Raw genomic sequence first — 16,037 nt, 5'->3', positions numbered from 1 at the left:
CCTCCGCAGAATGCATGTGAAACTACAGACAGAATGCTAGGAGCACTGGAAACTGTCACACCCCGAACGCAGCTCAAGCTTCGCCCCTTTTTTCTTTCTTTCGGAGATTTGCAGCTGGTCTGCGAAAGGGTTCTCTTACGGGCAGAGACACTAACCAGAGAACAATTCAGCACCGAATCATTGTTCATCTTGCCATGCGCTGAAAATCTCATAAATTCCCGGCAAACGCCTAGGCTCTGGAGAAGGATATTAGCGAAGCATTCATATGTTTGCTAGACAACTACATAACCAATTTCCGTCGCCAAAGTGGTTCCAAAAATATGGCAGCTTTATCGACAAACTTTCCACCAGAGCTGCGTGAAATGGTTGTCGAGCTGCTAGACGCAAGCAGTCTTGATGCGCTGACGAGAAGGTCCAAACAATGCAGACAACTTTTTGGCCCTCGATTATTTTGCCACATTGCATTCAGAGGCTCTGACAAAGCCGTAGCACAAGGCCTCAAGACACTCTTTCGACCGTCGGTTCATATTTTGTCACGACCTCTATGACAAGTCCGGTATGTCCATATCGCTGCAAAGGGGTCATAATGGGATTCTGACGTGTAAAGTCAAGCTGCATTCTTCTTTTTGGGAGGACGACCACTATAGTCCGATCAACATAGCTATCGGCAAGCATAAGATTATTCTTCTTGTTCCCTAGCGATGAGCTGCCGACACTCTTCCGTCAAGCACTTCAGGAGAAGCCACTTGTATCATCTCTGCCTATGTCGAACTGGCATCCGTCACCTTGCCCGGAAGACTGTCGCGAGGCCTTCGCTGTTTGACAGCCGAAGGAGCCATCTAAATAAGCAGAAAGCCAACGTAGGAGAGTCTACGTGTGGCCTGGGACATCTCATCACGCGATAGTGACGAAGAGAACTTTTAACCCATAATTCGCGACATATGCGCCCCAGAATCACTGGAGTCACTGCACACCTATGAAGATATCGGGCCAATCTTCATGAGTCACATCCGAACCGTAAGACTTCGGAATCTCAAGGGTCTTTTTACCGTTCTCAAAGAAGACAGCTCAGACTGGATGAAAATACCAGCCAGACCCATGAATGAGCTTATCGCCCGCAAATGCCGGGGGCTTGAATGGCTGGTCCAGGCCACAAACACACTCTATATGAAGACATCTGCACCAGATGAGTCTTTGATGCTACATCCAGTCTCGCTTGCAGACCTTGGTACTGTAAGTTTCTGATTGATGAGGGAAGAATTTGATTCATGGCTGACCATTGTTGTTTCTAGGACGTGTACCTCGAGGCTATGGTCGTCGTGCTAAAGAAGGACTTCGAACGCCTAACACACTTAGCTATCGCTCTTCGCCAGGGCACACTGATCAACGGGATCAAATTTCAAGGTCTTTCGTGTTCAGGGGCGGACATGTAGATACATGAATGGTACATTCGTGTGCTATTCTATCACCAATTCCATGGGAGGGCGTGCCCCAGTGAATGCAGACCCTAGAGTACAACAGCCCATGATCCTCCCCGAGCAGGCACACCCTCCGCAGCAACAATCCATTCCTACCGAAAATTCGCTGCAGCAAGGGGCATATGTGGCAGGTCAGAGCCGTACACCAATCTGTGAACACGAAAAATTCATCAACTTCGATATGGGACAAGGCATGAATTGAGCAGCATCCGGCACATCTCTAATATGGCATAGCCCAACAAGGAGTGAGGTCAAAGCTGAAGGCATCTTGAATGTATGCCTTGATTCCAACCACCACCCCCCTTTGCTGCAGATCACTATGTCTCAAGTTGTACTTGACTTCATTGCCGATGGCATCAGAAATGACGGGAGGCTTAACCGGCCGGGAGTAGCCATTTCTGCGGCGATAAATGAAGATCTGCCAGCCCCCCCGGAGCATTTTGACATCAATGTCGGTTATCAGAAAAGGACTCTGAATTAATTTGGTTTGGCTTTCTTTTGAACTTGGGAAACGGAGTCGATTATATCAAGGCATGAAGTTGTGGGGGTTGTGTTACAGGGTTAGGGGTCCTGGGGTTGATGGTGACTTACTGCATCATCCCAAGCAATGGGCACATCATAGAAAAAGGATGAACCCTCTGAGGACGACAGAGTCTCGGCTATAATTAGCCATTCAAGTTGGGGGAAAGTGTTGCCGATACATCTGCTAGCATCCTCTTCGACAAGACGAGGATAGTCCTCAAGGGGATCATTGAGAAAGAACCGGAGTCTTTTCAGCTGGGGACATCCCGATTTGACAACATCGAACGCGCGAGATGTGAGGCTGCCACATAGCTGAATCACATTGAGGTTTTTGATAGCACATTTGATGAAGGGAAACGAAATGGCTGGACCTGAGCTATCATCTGAGCACTGGATCTCAATCCGACTCTCATTTTGGCAGGAAGTTGCAAAGCTGACGACTCATGTCCCAGAGACTCACGGCTTTGTTGTAAGTGTAAAGATGTGAGCTATTGAACGTGCTTAGTCGCATTGGTGACAGGCATTTGGGCCAGCTTAAAGCCGAAAAGATCAAGTACCAGAACAGGGATTGGGCAAGCGATCATAACATCTATACAGTTGGCATAAATATATATATCTTGCCATAAATCGTACGAAACAAATAGTGCTGACATTGACGGAACAGTACCATCCTTTGTACAAGCGATCTTAAGACCTTGTTCACAAGCAGACTGCCTCTATAACATAGGTCTATTCGTTTCATCGTATGAGGCGCAAAGGGCTATATAGTCGCTGTAGCCCGCAATCTGAAAGCCATCTGTCACTCGGCAAGATTCCTTTCTATGTCTAATCATCAAGCCCATCCGAGTAGTAGTCAAACTGTTTTGGCACTGGTGCATCTTGTCCACCAGGTCCATCTGGGTCAACGTCTTCGTTCTTTGCTTTTGGACCACTTTCTACCGCCACCGGCTGTACTGGTTGTGTAGCCTGTGCAGGTGCCGACAATAAATGCCCTCTCAACAATTTGGTCATCTCCCTGGCCCACTCCCATGGTCGTTCTTTTCCTCCAGGCAAACTGTTGAAGTACTCCCAGCCCATGATTCCTCCAAACGCTCCATATCGGCCCCGCAGCGTGGTGAGCACCATATTGAGAGGGTTCATCGGCACATAGCCGCTTCCATTCTCAGGATTGGTGACAAGTCCGATGACGATCTTCTCGGGTGGCCAGCCCTTGCGGACCATGAGATCGTACATAAGGGGGTTACTACAATCTCCCCAGCCGCAGTAGAATTGTGTGTTGTACCATGCGATATCACGGCCGCGCATCACCTCGAGAGCCTCGTAGTCAAAACCGCTGAGATTCTTGGTGAAGTCAAGAAGAGACATGGCGACTGGTGCTAGGGTGATGATGAAAGTAGGCCCAAAATCGCTGCGTAGACGGTCTATCAGCCGCACAATTCCTCCCAGAGTCATTTCCTCTTCAACGTCCAGATCCAGGCCGTCCAGGCCGCGCTCTCGAATCATGTCTTTGACGGGGCCGTAGTACCGATCAAACGTCTCTTGGTCGGCATCCAGTCGTGCATAGCTGCCCTTACAAGCACCGCCTAGCATGCCCATCACCCTAACACCCGAGGCTTGTAGCACGCGCAGCTCAGCCCACATAGTCTGGAAAATGGGGTGAGACGGGTGGTAGTCATTGAGCGTAATCTTTTGAGGATCATCGTTGATATGAATGGCGGCAACAATGACGTGGGTTATGGCGATACCGGGTTGTGTGATGAGAGAGAGGGGAGAGATGAGATTCCCCGAGGAGTCATGATGAGTTTGGTAATATGTGATCAGCCGCGGTAAAGAGTTGGCGGAAGGGGGAAGAGGGGGCATCGTGCATTTGCTTGTGAGGTTGCTGATGATGAGGATGAGCTGGCATTCTTGGAGCTTGTTGAAGTTGTAAGCAGCCCCGGAGCTTAGGTGGAGCTCTGCCGCTGAAGGTCTCGGCTCCAGCGGCTAGACAGCCACTAGGTGTGGTAGCTACAGGGTCTAGTCTTGTCTACCTAGCTGAAGATCATATGTCTATCCAACAAACTTGATGTAAGATTACTGCTATGAATTAACTAACATTGGGTATCTCTATTCTCAAATTAAAAATTCTGAACTCGAGCCTGTTCCTTTTCCAAATCCTGCACCCTGACCTTCTTGCCGACACATCTCCCGGGATGCCAAATAGCAAAGAGTAAGACAGCCAATGCCACCGGAGCGAACTCCAGACAAGCAAAGAAGATCTCGTTCGAATATAAATGTCCCCCAAGGCCTTCGGCTGTTTCTGCCAGACGGAAGCAGGTTCGAAGATAAATCATAAGGGTAGCCACCCCGAAAGCAACACAGAACAAACTGAGCTTCTTGCCGCGTGAAGTAACCTCCCTTCGAGCACGGAAAAGGAATGAAGCCGTGAGGATAACGAACACACCGAGGGAGAAAACCTGGTATGCCAACCCTCCAAGAAGAATGTTATTGGCGTCCGTTGGATCATCGCGGTTCGACTGTCTTACACCAATCAGAGCAGCACCAGTGATCTGCACAACTGTAGCAATAACATCGGAAGTAATGAAGAACCAAAGAATAAACTTTGGTGGCAGGAACGAATATCGTCTTCCGAGTCGAGGAATCAGCGCAGAAAGGATAGTGTACACGCCAGCGGCAAGAAACACAGGCGCCGTAACGATGAAGAAGTAGTTGAGAATGAAGTACAGCAGATGGTACGGATCCTTCTTGGCTGAGAGTGAACGAGCAACATAGCCCACGATCTCAAAGAGAAGACCGATTGGGAATGTGATAAAGTACCAGCTGCGAAAGCGGATTGTCTGTACCTGGTGGATGACGAGGAAGAGGGCGAACCAGGCTGCAGCGAAGACGGCGAGAGAGAATGCGGGCGTGTAACCGTAAATAATCACGGGCGTATCCCATCTGCCGTCAGGGTTGGGAAAGTTTGGGTCGACATAGCCATCAATTGGGCGTTTTCCTGAGGTTTGTCAGTCTTGAGGTACCCTATGTCCAGTACAATTGTGAACATACCAGAGCTGCTCATGATGAAGATGAGTGAAAGGTCAAAGCTAATACTTGATAATCACGAAATGTTCAGATTAACACAACATTCTTCGGCGGTTGACGTTGGATCTTTAAATCCTACGATAGGACCCTTCACTTTCAGCTTTGGTATAAGCTTCTTTAGTGTATGGAGAGCCGAGCGCTAAACCCCTGGTCCTGGCGCAAAGTCATGAATCATCATTCTGAAGCTATTCCCCAGAATGGAAATGGTGACCCTGGGCCACGCACCCGTCAAAGTCCCCAAGGGTCTCAATAATCGTTTACATTTGGCGAAAAACGGTCCCTGACGATTTGGTTTCCTTTTTGAGAAAGGGGATATGTCTAGAAGACTCTACGCTGTGGGAATGAAAGACGCATGTCTTGGACAGTGACATTCGGAGGGAAAGCCACTTGACAGTAACGAGATGACAATCTATGAGTAAACTGGCAGCTGTTACAGTGAAATGCTTAGACTTTTGGTTTGTTGAGGGAGAGATAAAAAGTCTGTCGCCTACTCGATGAAATAATTTTTACAAATTAAGTATCTTGCAATGTTGAAGGGTCCTCCAGATTTTGTTGAACCTCAAGGGAGCTTCACATGAAAAGCCTAGTAGCCTTCTGCACAGACACTAAGAAATTAATCAACCGTTGTCAATTCTTGGCGTTGTGTCATTGACATTAGACCCGTACCTGTCAAAGGCTGGGCTACTTAAGCGACCGTTGCCGAAAAGACGAATCACAAGCATTCCTTTAAGTGACAACTTCAAGTTTGTGGATGCTGAACAATGCTTTCTAACTGTGGGTTAAAGGCCCTCTATCACCCGAGAACCCAGTTGAATCTAATCTTCCCTGTGTCTATCCCGAATGCAACGCCAGTCTATGACCCTTTGACCAAATCGTCACCCATGACCTCCTCGAAAATACCCTTTCTAATCTTCTGTAACTCCGTCCGGGCTTTATCCATCTCTTCGCCCTTCCGCTTAAGCTCTTTACTCAAGTAATGCTTCCTTTCTTTGGCCCGACTTAAGCAGTTGTTTAAAGCTGCTGTGCATCGCGCTACCTCCTGTCTTCCACCTGTAATATCTACCTTTCCCCAGACATCGCCCAGGTTCGATGTGACCTCCATAGTGCGGGGATTGGCCTCGGGTGGCAGCTCAATCACATCCGCACCAAGCTGTACTAGCTGATCAACCGTTATCTTGCTCTGCTGAACAAGCTCTCTACCCTTATTCAGAGCTCGGAGATGATTCATGTCTCCCGATTGCAAAGCCTTGTCGACCTGTTGCAGTCCAGCTGTCATTGTCGCTGTCGCTTGCTCGAGCAGATCTAGTGCTTTTTGATGCAGCTCTAAGGTTGTCTTTGTAGCGACATAAGCAGATAGCGCATTATTACTCTGCTGTTCCTTTGCGTCCTCTTCAGGGAATTCTGGCGTTGGACCTGAAAAGATATCATCGTAGATATCGTCGAGCTGCTTCTGAAGATCAAGGTAACCCTGCATGCTCTGGTCGAGGTCATTCTTTTTCTGAAGTTCTTCATCCAGTTTAGCCCTGACACTCGAATTGTGCTCCGATGCCAGATGCGCCTGTTGAAGTGTGTTGTGGTAGTTTTGCTCCTCCCTCTCAGCCTGACCTGTAAATGAATTCTCTTTACCGCTGGCTTTGTAAAGAAACTTCATTACATGGCCATCGCGATATTTCTTATGCGACTCAAGGTCGGCTAAACGCTTGCGATCTAATCCATCGAGTTCTCGGTTGGATTCTGATAATTGTGACTCAAGGTCTGAAACGATCTTTTGTTGTAGAGCAAGATCAGTACGAATATGTTTTGTTTGTTCTAGCAGGTTTAGCAACTCAGCTGTCCTTGGAAAGGCTGCTTTTATTGCGTCTTTGATGTCCGGCATTTGGCTGTGAGAGCTGAATGGAGGTGGTGGGTTGGGTTCCATGACTGTAGCCATGATGGATTTGGAGAAGGCTTCTTGAAACGTGAATGCACTTGCAGGCTGAGACTCATCAGATGATAATGGAATCAGATGATGCCTAAATGAACCAACGAGGTTTTTATAGCGAGCGGGCACGAGATGCACTCGAGATACAAGTTGAAAGTATAAAAGGTTACTTGGATCCAAGTTACTTATATTTTGCTTTGAACGAGATAATTACAACAACCGCTCCAAGCAGAGGAAATAAGCCTTCATAAACCGCGCAGAATAAGGCAAGACATGAGTCGAACGCTGCAGGAGGATTCACTATCACGACCCAAAATATATGCAATAAAAAGGCAGAACTGTGAAGCCTGTTCGCCTCAGAATGCTACTGCAACCAATCATATTGCATCTTCTAGAAAAAAGGCACGCAAGAGAATTTTCGGGTCGCCTTAAGCAGCAAGAAAGCCAGCGATCAAAGCCAGGGATTATTCCATGCAGCTCTTTCATGTGCGGCATGACATCAGTGTACGATTATCGGGCGATTTAGGATGAACCAGGGTGTTGCATTCATGCCAAGCTACGCGGCTCTGGGGAGTTCTCCCGAACGACAGCCCTGAATCTCCTAAGGTGTACTAGACTACTATTTTGTTCCTCTTTCAATGCAGTCATGATATGATAATCTCCATTATCGGGGTATAATGCGCGGTGATAGCAGCTCTCGGATGAAACTGGAGAGTTGGCTTGGCGCTGGTCGGGCCAGGGACATTGTCGTCCTCACTCTCCTTCTCTGTCATCCATAGAGCGACCCTCGGGGGCAAGAAAACAGCGAACCTTAAGATACCGTGTCAAAATAAAGTCATTAAAAGCTCTCCTAATCTTAGGCTATATTACCTAAGTCTTTTTGTCATCTAGGATTAAGGTCCTGTGTTTTCTTTACCCCCCTAGAGCGACTGTACTCAAGCGAGGATCTTATGACCGTGTGAATCCATGTCGCTGATCTCGGCTCCTCTTAGCGTTGGAGACGAGCTGAGAGTGGTGTTGATGATAGAAGTTTCAAACTGGCCGGACCGGGTTGAAGATGCGGTTAGATATAATATGTTTTGCGATCGTTATGTTGGACATTATGTGAAATAAATGTTGTTTTCGCGGAACGCCAAAAGAAGTCGTAAGAAGTCGTTTTCGTCACACTTGGCTGATCGTGCTTCAGAGAGTTCAGTCTTCTCAAGGACATGCTCAATCTTGTTCCGGATGAAGGTTTTGAGAGTGGCCTTGCTAACTGGAATTCCACACACAGACTGGTGAGCATCTATTGTATCTTCGCTGTCACGGAAGAACTGCAAATCTTGCTCGCTGACTTTTTCAGGGCCCATAGCTGCCCAAGTGATCCAGTTTCGCTGGCAGAGCTCCTCCGAATCAATGAAGCTTGCTCGTAGAGTCTTGTTCTTTCTCGAGAAACAGATACGGAGCATGCCGTCCAGCTCCTGAATGTTGGCAGCAGGCACTTCTGGTCGTGGTTCAAGTCTCACGACAACGGATTCGACTTCGGGTGGCGGCGAGAAGTTGTTCTTACCGACCTTGGCGATCAGGGCGACTTTGGAGGTGAATTGTGTGTTGACCGAAAGACGAGAGTATAAGGAATCGCCAGGTCGAGCGCATAACCGCAGTCCAAATTCTCGCTGGACCATGAGAATGCTGACGCGAGGAGGTCGAGGCAGAGAGATGAGTTTGGAGATGATGATGGACGAAATCTGGTATGGGGTATTGCTAATGCAAACGTCGAACGGTGGGAGTGCTTCTGGGAGATCCAATTTGGCGAAATCGCCCATGATGATTTCCAACTTTTGCTGCTCGGGCTTGCCTTGGACTCTTTTTGTTAATTCGGCTCCCATGCGTATGTCGAGCTCTACGGCCTTGACCGCTTTGGCTTGTTCTAGAATGCGTGTGGTGAGGACGCCGGTTCCAGGACCGATCTCGAGGACGGTGTCGGTGGGCTTGAGGTTTGCCTTTGCGACAATCATATCGGCGATGCCAGGGTTCTTCAGAATGTGCTGGCCAATATTCGTGTTGTATTTGAATATGTTCTTGCGTTCAGGCTTATCGTATGGCCCCTTGCGGGCGCCACCGCGCCTGCTATCTGACGATTTCGGCATTGTGTTCTTGACTGTGAGTACGAGGACAGGATTTTCCTCTTTTTTTTTTCTGGTGGTGTACTGAAGCATCTCGTAGGGTGGGGCACCCCGCGATCATTTTTTAGTGGGTCATGATATGCGGAATAACCGCTACTCCGTATTCTATGCACATGGAGTTACCATATAAGTCTCTACATAGCGCCTTGTCTACTAATGTTGAAGAGACAAAGCATTGTAGAAAGCATTTGACTTACCTCTTGAATTTAATCTAGGTATATAGACAAGAACATCAAGTCTGGCTCTAATCACCTGTCTGGAATCACCCGCGGTTGAACAAGAACCTCGGAGCACAGGTATTATCGCTGCAATTAAGGACAATCCACATCCTTCTATGTCTGGCAAGCCGCTATAAACAATCAAAAGAATAAGTGATCGACAGTGACCTTCCTAGCTTGTACGGCTGCTGCTCGTTGGTAGGTCTTTGAGTCAAGATGCTTGTGATGACTTTTCCGTGATTTGCCGACACTTTGCCGCCAACGGAGCTTCCCTGCTTTGGTAGCTCCATCTTCAAACCTATAGTGCAACTTGTAGTATGAGGTAGAACCTCGCGTCGCCAATCATTTCTCAAAGGAAATGGCTTCACCGAGAGCCCGACTGCCTCGTGCAGGCAAACTCGGGGTTTTGATACCGAGATCGAAGCCTCACGGTGTCTTGATATGTCCATTTTGCAGCATTACATCACGGCCGCGAATACGACCTCGTCGCGCTATCCTCGGAAAACGTTTCTACACTGTGTCGACGAACCCTCGTGCCGAGCTTGAACAACATCTCCTCGATATTCAGAAACTCGCACCGTCTTTAGTGAATCTTTCAAGACTGCAATTGGCACTACAGGGACTGCGGCAAATACCTGGTCAGGAAACTGTGAGGGTTGCGATATTGGGACTGGCACCTGGTTCGAATGCGGGACAGACAGCGAAAAATGTCCTGAGGGTTTTAGTAACGGATCCGCTGCAGGATGAGCAAGAATGGGAGCGCCAATTGAAGGATCATGATCCAAAGAACCCCCTCGTTGTTCGAATCCGGCCCACTGCAGAGCAGCAGAGTACTCTAACAGTCACCAGAACGAGTCTTTTGAGTGAGGTCAACATATCCTCGGCGGAATGGAATACCCTCAACTTAGAGCTCCTGTTCATGGAGACGCATCTTCCCGAGTTCGCCAGAGATGAGCAAGCACGGGCTATCGAGGTCGAGGAAGCTGTGCTGGTGCCCAAGGTCGGCATTCCATCGGCTGAAGATCGAGTAACACCAGTCACTACACCTGTGCACAGGGCGATTCTTGTCGGTGATGGGTTTGAAGGGGCTGTCAATGTCACATCGGTACCGGTTGCCAAGGAAGAGGAGTCTGTGCTAAAAGTGGTTGATTTGAGAGGAGTTGACTCGAAGCAACTTGATGCACCCTTTGCGCTTGTTGATACGTCACTTGCCGAGAGAGGAGTGTCACTCTTTCGTCAAAGTTCCAGCAATGCCATTGAGTATGAGCGGCTTTGGTTCAACAGTAACTTCCCTGCCTTAACAACATGGCTTAAGTCAGGAATCAGTTCCCACGATGGCACCACGAAACCCGCAGTGCGAGGGCTCATTACTTCTTTGTTAAATAACATTTTGGCGCGATGCGAGGAGGAAAACCGTCGTGAGATCAGGGAGAATTACCAGGCTGCCCCCACTCTCAAAGGTCAGGAGCCAGACTTCTCGCCTGTACTGGTTCAAGCAGCTGGTGCATGGTCACAGCAAGCTCACGCAGAGCTACAAGATGAGCTTGACTTGGCGTTCACAGGCCGAAGATGGCGAAAGCTAGGATGGTGGCAACTATTCTGGAGGGTCGATGATGTTGCCATGCTCACAAATGATATGCTCAACCAGCGGTTCCTACCAACAGCAGAGCGAGAGCTTGTTTATCTAACCGGAAAGATCGCGCAAGCTGCAAATGCGGACCAAAACTATCCTCAACCACACTCTGTGAAAGATAGCGACACAAATCGTGAGCTGAGGCGACTTGGCCCAGGAGAGTTGGAACCATTGGCACCAGTGAACAATCGATCAGCACTACCAAAATGGCCTGGCCATATTGCCTTCACCCGAAGGTATCTCCAAAACGAGACTGTCCCTGCGCTACAAGCTCTCGCGCAACGCTTGGTTGTACAGTCGTTAGGGACTTCTGGACTTACAACATCCCTTGCCGCCCTTCTATATATTTCCTCCTTCTCCTCGACAGTCTACGAAGCCGGTGCTGTAGCAGCACTAGGTATAGTCTGGAGTTGCAGCCGGTTACAGAAGAAGTGGGAGGCAGCGCGAGCATTCTGGGAGGGCGAAGTGCGAGAAGAAGGCCGCAAGGCTCTCCGAGGCGTCGAAGACAGTGTTGCAGAGGTTCTCAGCCACGAGAAGCAGCAGGAAAAGCCAGTTGTAGACCAAAAAGGTGATGAGATTAACGAGGTTCGCGAGCTGGTGGTCAAGGCCCAGGAAGCTCTTGGACGAATGAAGTAAAAGGGACCCCTGTACAATATGGACTGAAAAGCATTGGACTTAGAAGGTGATGAGATACCAGGCGTAAGAGACGCCTTCATTTTTGTAATCTAGTCAATCTCAAAAAACCACCCTCTACTGTGAGGTCTTGCAAGCCTCACAAGCCATATCCCCCTTCTAGACTGGTATCAACCTAAGCCTGTTCCACTCATTTTCCGAAAATCGAGGCATGCCCATTGTAAAAATCCAAGCCCGAACGCCAAAAACTCGCATATCTCTATTATGTCTTGTTTATCGTCCTCCTCGTCCGCCTGCGCGCGCTCGGCTGACAGTTGCACGACCTCTGGCAAGACCGACACCACGGCCACGTACGTTACGGCTGCGGAACATAGGGGCGTTGCGAAGCATGTCGGGAACGATGAAGAAGCGCACGTGTGAGCCACGGATGTAAACTTGGTCGAGATGAGAAACGCGGCCGTCGCGAGCGGTGACGGTGATGTCCTTCAGTTGAACGTTCATGTTGTCCTCAGCTGCGATGTGTTAGCAGAAATCCAAGCATTAAAGGCACTCGAAAAGAAAGGATAGCGAGAGGGGAGGCGTACCGTCGAGAAGCTTGCCACGGTAAGTCTGGCCGGAAGTGATTTCGAGTGTCACAATATGGCCCTACAAGGTACAGTTAGCTTCATAGCTCAATCAGGAGTGCCATATGTAAGGGATACGGACCTGCGCCTCATTCAGCAGCTTAATGGGAATACCGATTGTAGAAGTCATGGTTGCGGTTGTGTCTGATTTTCGTGTTGTCGCGTGTACACAAGGCCGAGGCTGAGCTGGAGCTTGGTATATCGTGAAAATTGGCGAGGCTTGGTGGTGAGGGACGTTGGAGAGGTGGAGAAGAGTTGATCCGAGCCGCGAGAGTTTGGGTTGACACTGTGCAGCACGCGCACACGACAGGGAAAGCACAGTGCCTGGATTTCACATTCTCGGAGAGTCTTATATGCTTCCCGTACAATTGCGATTCGATATTGTCATTGATGAAATATACTATTTCAAACAATCAACGCCATAAACGTAAAATGCCGTCCAGATAACATAAGAATGCCACGCGGGATTATAGAGTGTCTAACCACTTGTTCACTTTCGCCTTATTGCTGACTTGCTTTCTCTTATCCACATCCAGCTTCTTTCCATGCTTCTTCTTCTCCTTCTGTTTCTTCGATGTCGTTGATTTCCGCTTCAGTGCATTGGAGTTCGATATCACTACGACAGTTTCTGTAGTGTCTGCTTCTGGTTGCAGCGCTCCACTCATCAGCATGCTATCCTCGGTTGTCTTTGTTGAAACGACAAGCTGATCATTTTGCTGGCCATACACTTCTTGTGTAGAGACCGGAGGATCACTGGCTGTTGGCGTTGTCACGGTAGAGCAAGTTGATAGCTCCGGAGCTTGACTGGACCCTTGACTGGTCGCCTCATCGACACTCATGGATTGGTAATGAATGTATCCGCCTTGAACATTCGGCACAATCGAATTTCTCCCAGTTGGTGGTATTGATGAGATGTCCTCGAATGAGATATATCGAGCTCGGTAGTAGTACAGTCCCGAGTTGTGGAGAGCCCATTCCGACCACCGAGATCGCGGGTGCAATGGCTCAATGGCCTTCGATGCAGGAGTTGAAGGTTGGGGCTCATGCGCAGTGTGTCTTTTGTTCACCATATTCGTGATGCGGCAGTCGCTTAGCACTCCAGAACGGAAATAAGTGCACGAGAACACGGGTGCGTCGAAGAGATATAATCCAGGGATATCCCTCCAAGCAAAGGGCAGCTGCGCCGGGTCGCAAACTCGAGGTTCGCAGATAATCCTAACGCATTTCCTCACCCGACAGCCTCACTCTTCTCGCTGGGTGCCGAAAGGAAGCCTGCATGCAGGAGACACACAGAAGGCGACCTCTCGTGTTTCCAGGAACCCGTGGGTCGTCGAGGTATGGTGAATGAGTCCCTGATTGGGTAAAAGATGAGCAGATTATCCATATAGTTGGCTGAGAATCGTAAAGGCGTATTTTGTGAAAGCTATGAGCGTTGGACAGGTGTCACTGCATCTGCCAATTGAACAGCTGCACTTTGACTAATCCTGCGAGGTACCTGATCTGGCAAGTCGAGCATGGATGGCCTCAGTCAAGTCCGCCTTGTCAGCTGCCTGTCGCGTGCAGCGGAATTTCGAACCAGCATGGACGCATGAAGTAAGAATATCGTCCTTGCGAATAGGAGTTTTGTAATTGAGGTAACGAACATCACAATGATAACAATCACAATGCTGACTGAAGGCACAGCCATCGATTGGACTGCAGCAGACTGGTTTGGAGAAATTGATATGTTGAACTCATAACCGCTTATCGGCGATTCTCTTATTATTGCTTCTCTGCAGTCTCCTCGGCCACTCCCTCTCTCTGGGTATCATTCTCCTGCTTCTGTTTTTTCTTTGCTGCCAGCTTCTCCCTTGTTTGTTGCTTGCGAGCCTGCCTGTTGAGGCTCCCAATCACTCCACCCTCTTTTCCGCATGGCCACTTCGCCTCAGCTGCTGCTTCGTCTTCCTCGGTCCACTCTCGAGGGAGTACAGCGAAGGTGAGATATGACGTGTGAGTCTTGAGATCGTTCTCAGGTCTATGGTACAGATTGCCATGCATCCATGGTTTGCTATCCTCAGCAACCTTTCCATTGGCGTCGGTCTTGGGTGAATCTGAGGCAGGGGTATCTACATCCATTGCTGATGAGTCGCCGTCACCGTTCGTTGACTTGAAATGCACCTTGTGGAATTCTTTCGTCTTTCGATTGATCTCCTTGAGCCTTTGCATGGCCTCCTTCACATTGGCTGGTGTTTGGACATTGCCTCTTTCCGCAGGAAGATTTGCTCCGACTCGCTCACGAATAGTGTTGATTCGTCGAGCTGAGATTTCCACCATGTCAATGTCCTTCCAGCCAAGAAGCCGGAGCTCCTCAATTGTTCTTGTGACTTGCTCAATGCAAGGAGAGAAGGTACATATATGGACACTTCGTTTGGGGTCCAGAGGTGAGACCCATTCAGGGGTGTCAGCGCCCTCGCTTTCCTTCTTTAACTTGTCGGGCTTCTGTCTTGAAAGGTGATGAAGCGCTTCCCAAGGCGCAGGGAGATCAAGAAAGACTGATGTTGCTTGGGGAGACTTCCCGTCCACATTGAAACCTTCTCCATACACGTCGCGATGTGTCAATTGCACCACCCCTTCCAGTTTATGCTCGTGGATTTCTTCTTGCATCTTGATATACCGGGGCTCGTGGTATTCAAAACTGAAAACCTTTCCCTTCTTATCGTTCTCGTCCTTAGGGTAGCCATTGTACACAGCACGCGCAGAGGCATGTGTAAAGCTTCCACTGCCGGCTCCAGCTTCAATGATTCGAGTACCAGGAACTGCTCTTATTCTTTGAAGAATATAGCTATAATCGGGAGTATACACGACTTGAGTTCGATGAGGCAGACTGCTTGTCCAGAGCTCGGGAGTCGGCCTAAGGATATGGATAAAACCACTCGCAGCTGCGACAGCCTTTTTTGCAGGCTTAGAAGTCACATCTGCGACATCATCGTCTGGGCCAGTCGTTGTCGGTGTGTCTTCATCCGTCGCTTCGCGGCGGCGCTTTCGCCCTCTTGAGCCAGTATCGACATTTGATGCACGAACTTGGGAGCCCCATGGAATACCAAGAAGTGTCGAGTGAGGAAATGATCCGAATCGCGTGTTTAAAGTTGCACCTTCGAGGTATCCATCGACTGCGCCAGTCGACTGTTCCAGTGTAATCGGCTGAAGGTTATCTCTGGAGAGAAGAACAATTGCCAAGTCGCCAGTAGAAGTGGTAGTTCCTGGTTCTAGGAAAGGAGATGGATGGACCATTGATGCGATTGCACGCACAAGCGTGTCTTAAGAATTAAGTTGGGATATGACGGGTAAAGATAAAACTGGATTTGCAAAGACGAGGCAGAAAAATATTTCCAAGATACGCGCGAGGCTGAACAATTAGCGTTGTCTCCACTGAAAACGTTAGTGAGGGGCATTCAATGTGACACTAAAAACGATCATGGGCCAGGCTATTGGATAGACCTCGCGGGGACGCTCAGGTGCTGGTGGCCTGTAGCTCCCCTGTAGCTCAGGGCTGGTCTCGGGTGACTCGAAAACGAAGTGATCTATGGCGTCTTTCTCTCCCTTTGACTCGACTGTGACTCAGGCCTCTCGTTGTAGACATTTGTCTTGTTCTAAGGTACATTGCCTTGCCTTGCATATACACCTCCTTTTATCCTCCTGCGATACCCTCCCTCTCCTTTCCTCCTGTTTCCCCTTCTTCCTACCTTTTGGCGTCTGTATGAATCTCTTTCGACAACGTCTT

The 16,037-nt window shown here is 48.9% G+C and overlaps 7 protein-coding genes across 7 annotated transcripts; 1 reads left to right on the top strand and 6 right to left on the bottom strand.

Moving 5' to 3' along the window:
- Positions 1-2,825: 2,825 nt before the first annotated feature.
- On the bottom strand, positions 2,826-5,061 carry FTJAE_9856 (chitinase; the record flags this gene model as incomplete). Its single annotated transcript, XM_037356819.1, has 3 exons — positions 2,826-3,983; positions 4,163-4,995; positions 5,049-5,061. 3 exons carry the CDS (start codon positions 5,059-5,061, stop codon positions 2,826-2,828), a joined length of 2,004 nt encoding a protein of 667 aa, XP_037203100.1.
- Positions 5,062-5,937: 876 nt separating this feature from the next.
- FTJAE_9855 (uncharacterized protein) lies at positions 5,938-7,014 on the bottom strand (the record flags this gene model as incomplete). Its single annotated transcript, XM_037356818.1, has 1 exon — positions 5,938-7,014. The coding sequence occupies one exon, from the start codon at positions 7,012-7,014 to the stop codon at positions 5,938-5,940; it is 1,077 nt and encodes a 358-aa protein (XP_037203099.1).
- Positions 7,015-8,105: 1,091 nt separating this feature from the next.
- On the bottom strand, positions 8,106-9,134 carry FTJAE_9854 (DIM1-rRNA (adenine-N6 N6-)-dimethyltransferase; the record flags this gene model as incomplete). Its single annotated transcript, XM_037356817.1, has 1 exon — positions 8,106-9,134. The coding sequence occupies one exon, from the start codon at positions 9,132-9,134 to the stop codon at positions 8,106-8,108; it is 1,029 nt and encodes a 342-aa protein (XP_037203098.1).
- A 612-nt stretch (positions 9,135-9,746) lies between these two features.
- Positions 9,747-11,657, top strand: FTJAE_9853 (uncharacterized protein; the record flags this gene model as incomplete). The annotated part of the gene is made up of 1 exon (XM_037356816.1): positions 9,747-11,657. One exon carries the CDS (start codon positions 9,747-9,749, stop codon positions 11,655-11,657), a length of 1,911 nt encoding a protein of 636 aa, XP_037203097.1.
- A 270-nt stretch (positions 11,658-11,927) lies between these two features.
- Positions 11,928-12,407, bottom strand: FTJAE_9852 (Small nuclear ribonucleoprotein Sm D3; the record flags this gene model as incomplete). The annotated part of the gene is made up of 3 exons (XM_037356815.1): positions 11,928-12,166; positions 12,239-12,299; positions 12,360-12,407. The coding sequence occupies 3 exons, from the start codon at positions 12,405-12,407 to the stop codon at positions 11,928-11,930; spliced, it is 348 nt and encodes a 115-aa protein (XP_037203096.1).
- A 337-nt stretch (positions 12,408-12,744) lies between these two features.
- FTJAE_9851 (small nuclear ribonucleoprotein D3) lies at positions 12,745-13,347 on the bottom strand (the record flags this gene model as incomplete). Its single annotated transcript, XM_037356814.1, has 1 exon — positions 12,745-13,347. One exon carries the CDS (start codon positions 13,345-13,347, stop codon positions 12,745-12,747), a length of 603 nt encoding a protein of 200 aa, XP_037203095.1.
- A 691-nt stretch (positions 13,348-14,038) lies between these two features.
- On the bottom strand, positions 14,039-15,547 carry FTJAE_9850 (tRNA (adenine57-N1 adenine58-N1)-methyltransferase; the record flags this gene model as incomplete). Its single annotated transcript, XM_037356813.1, has 1 exon — positions 14,039-15,547. One exon carries the CDS (start codon positions 15,545-15,547, stop codon positions 14,039-14,041), a length of 1,509 nt encoding a protein of 502 aa, XP_037203094.1.
- Positions 15,548-16,037: the final 490 nt, after the last annotated feature.

This window comes from Fusarium tjaetaba, assembly GCF_013396195.1.
Source record: "Fusarium tjaetaba strain NRRL 66243 chromosome Unknown NRRL66243_c0000226, whole genome shotgun sequence".
NCBI lineage: Eukaryota > Fungi > Ascomycota > Sordariomycetes > Hypocreales > Nectriaceae > Fusarium > Fusarium tjaetaba.
Note: the sequence above shows the minus strand (reverse complement) of the source record. Positions and strands in the feature narration are given on the sequence as shown.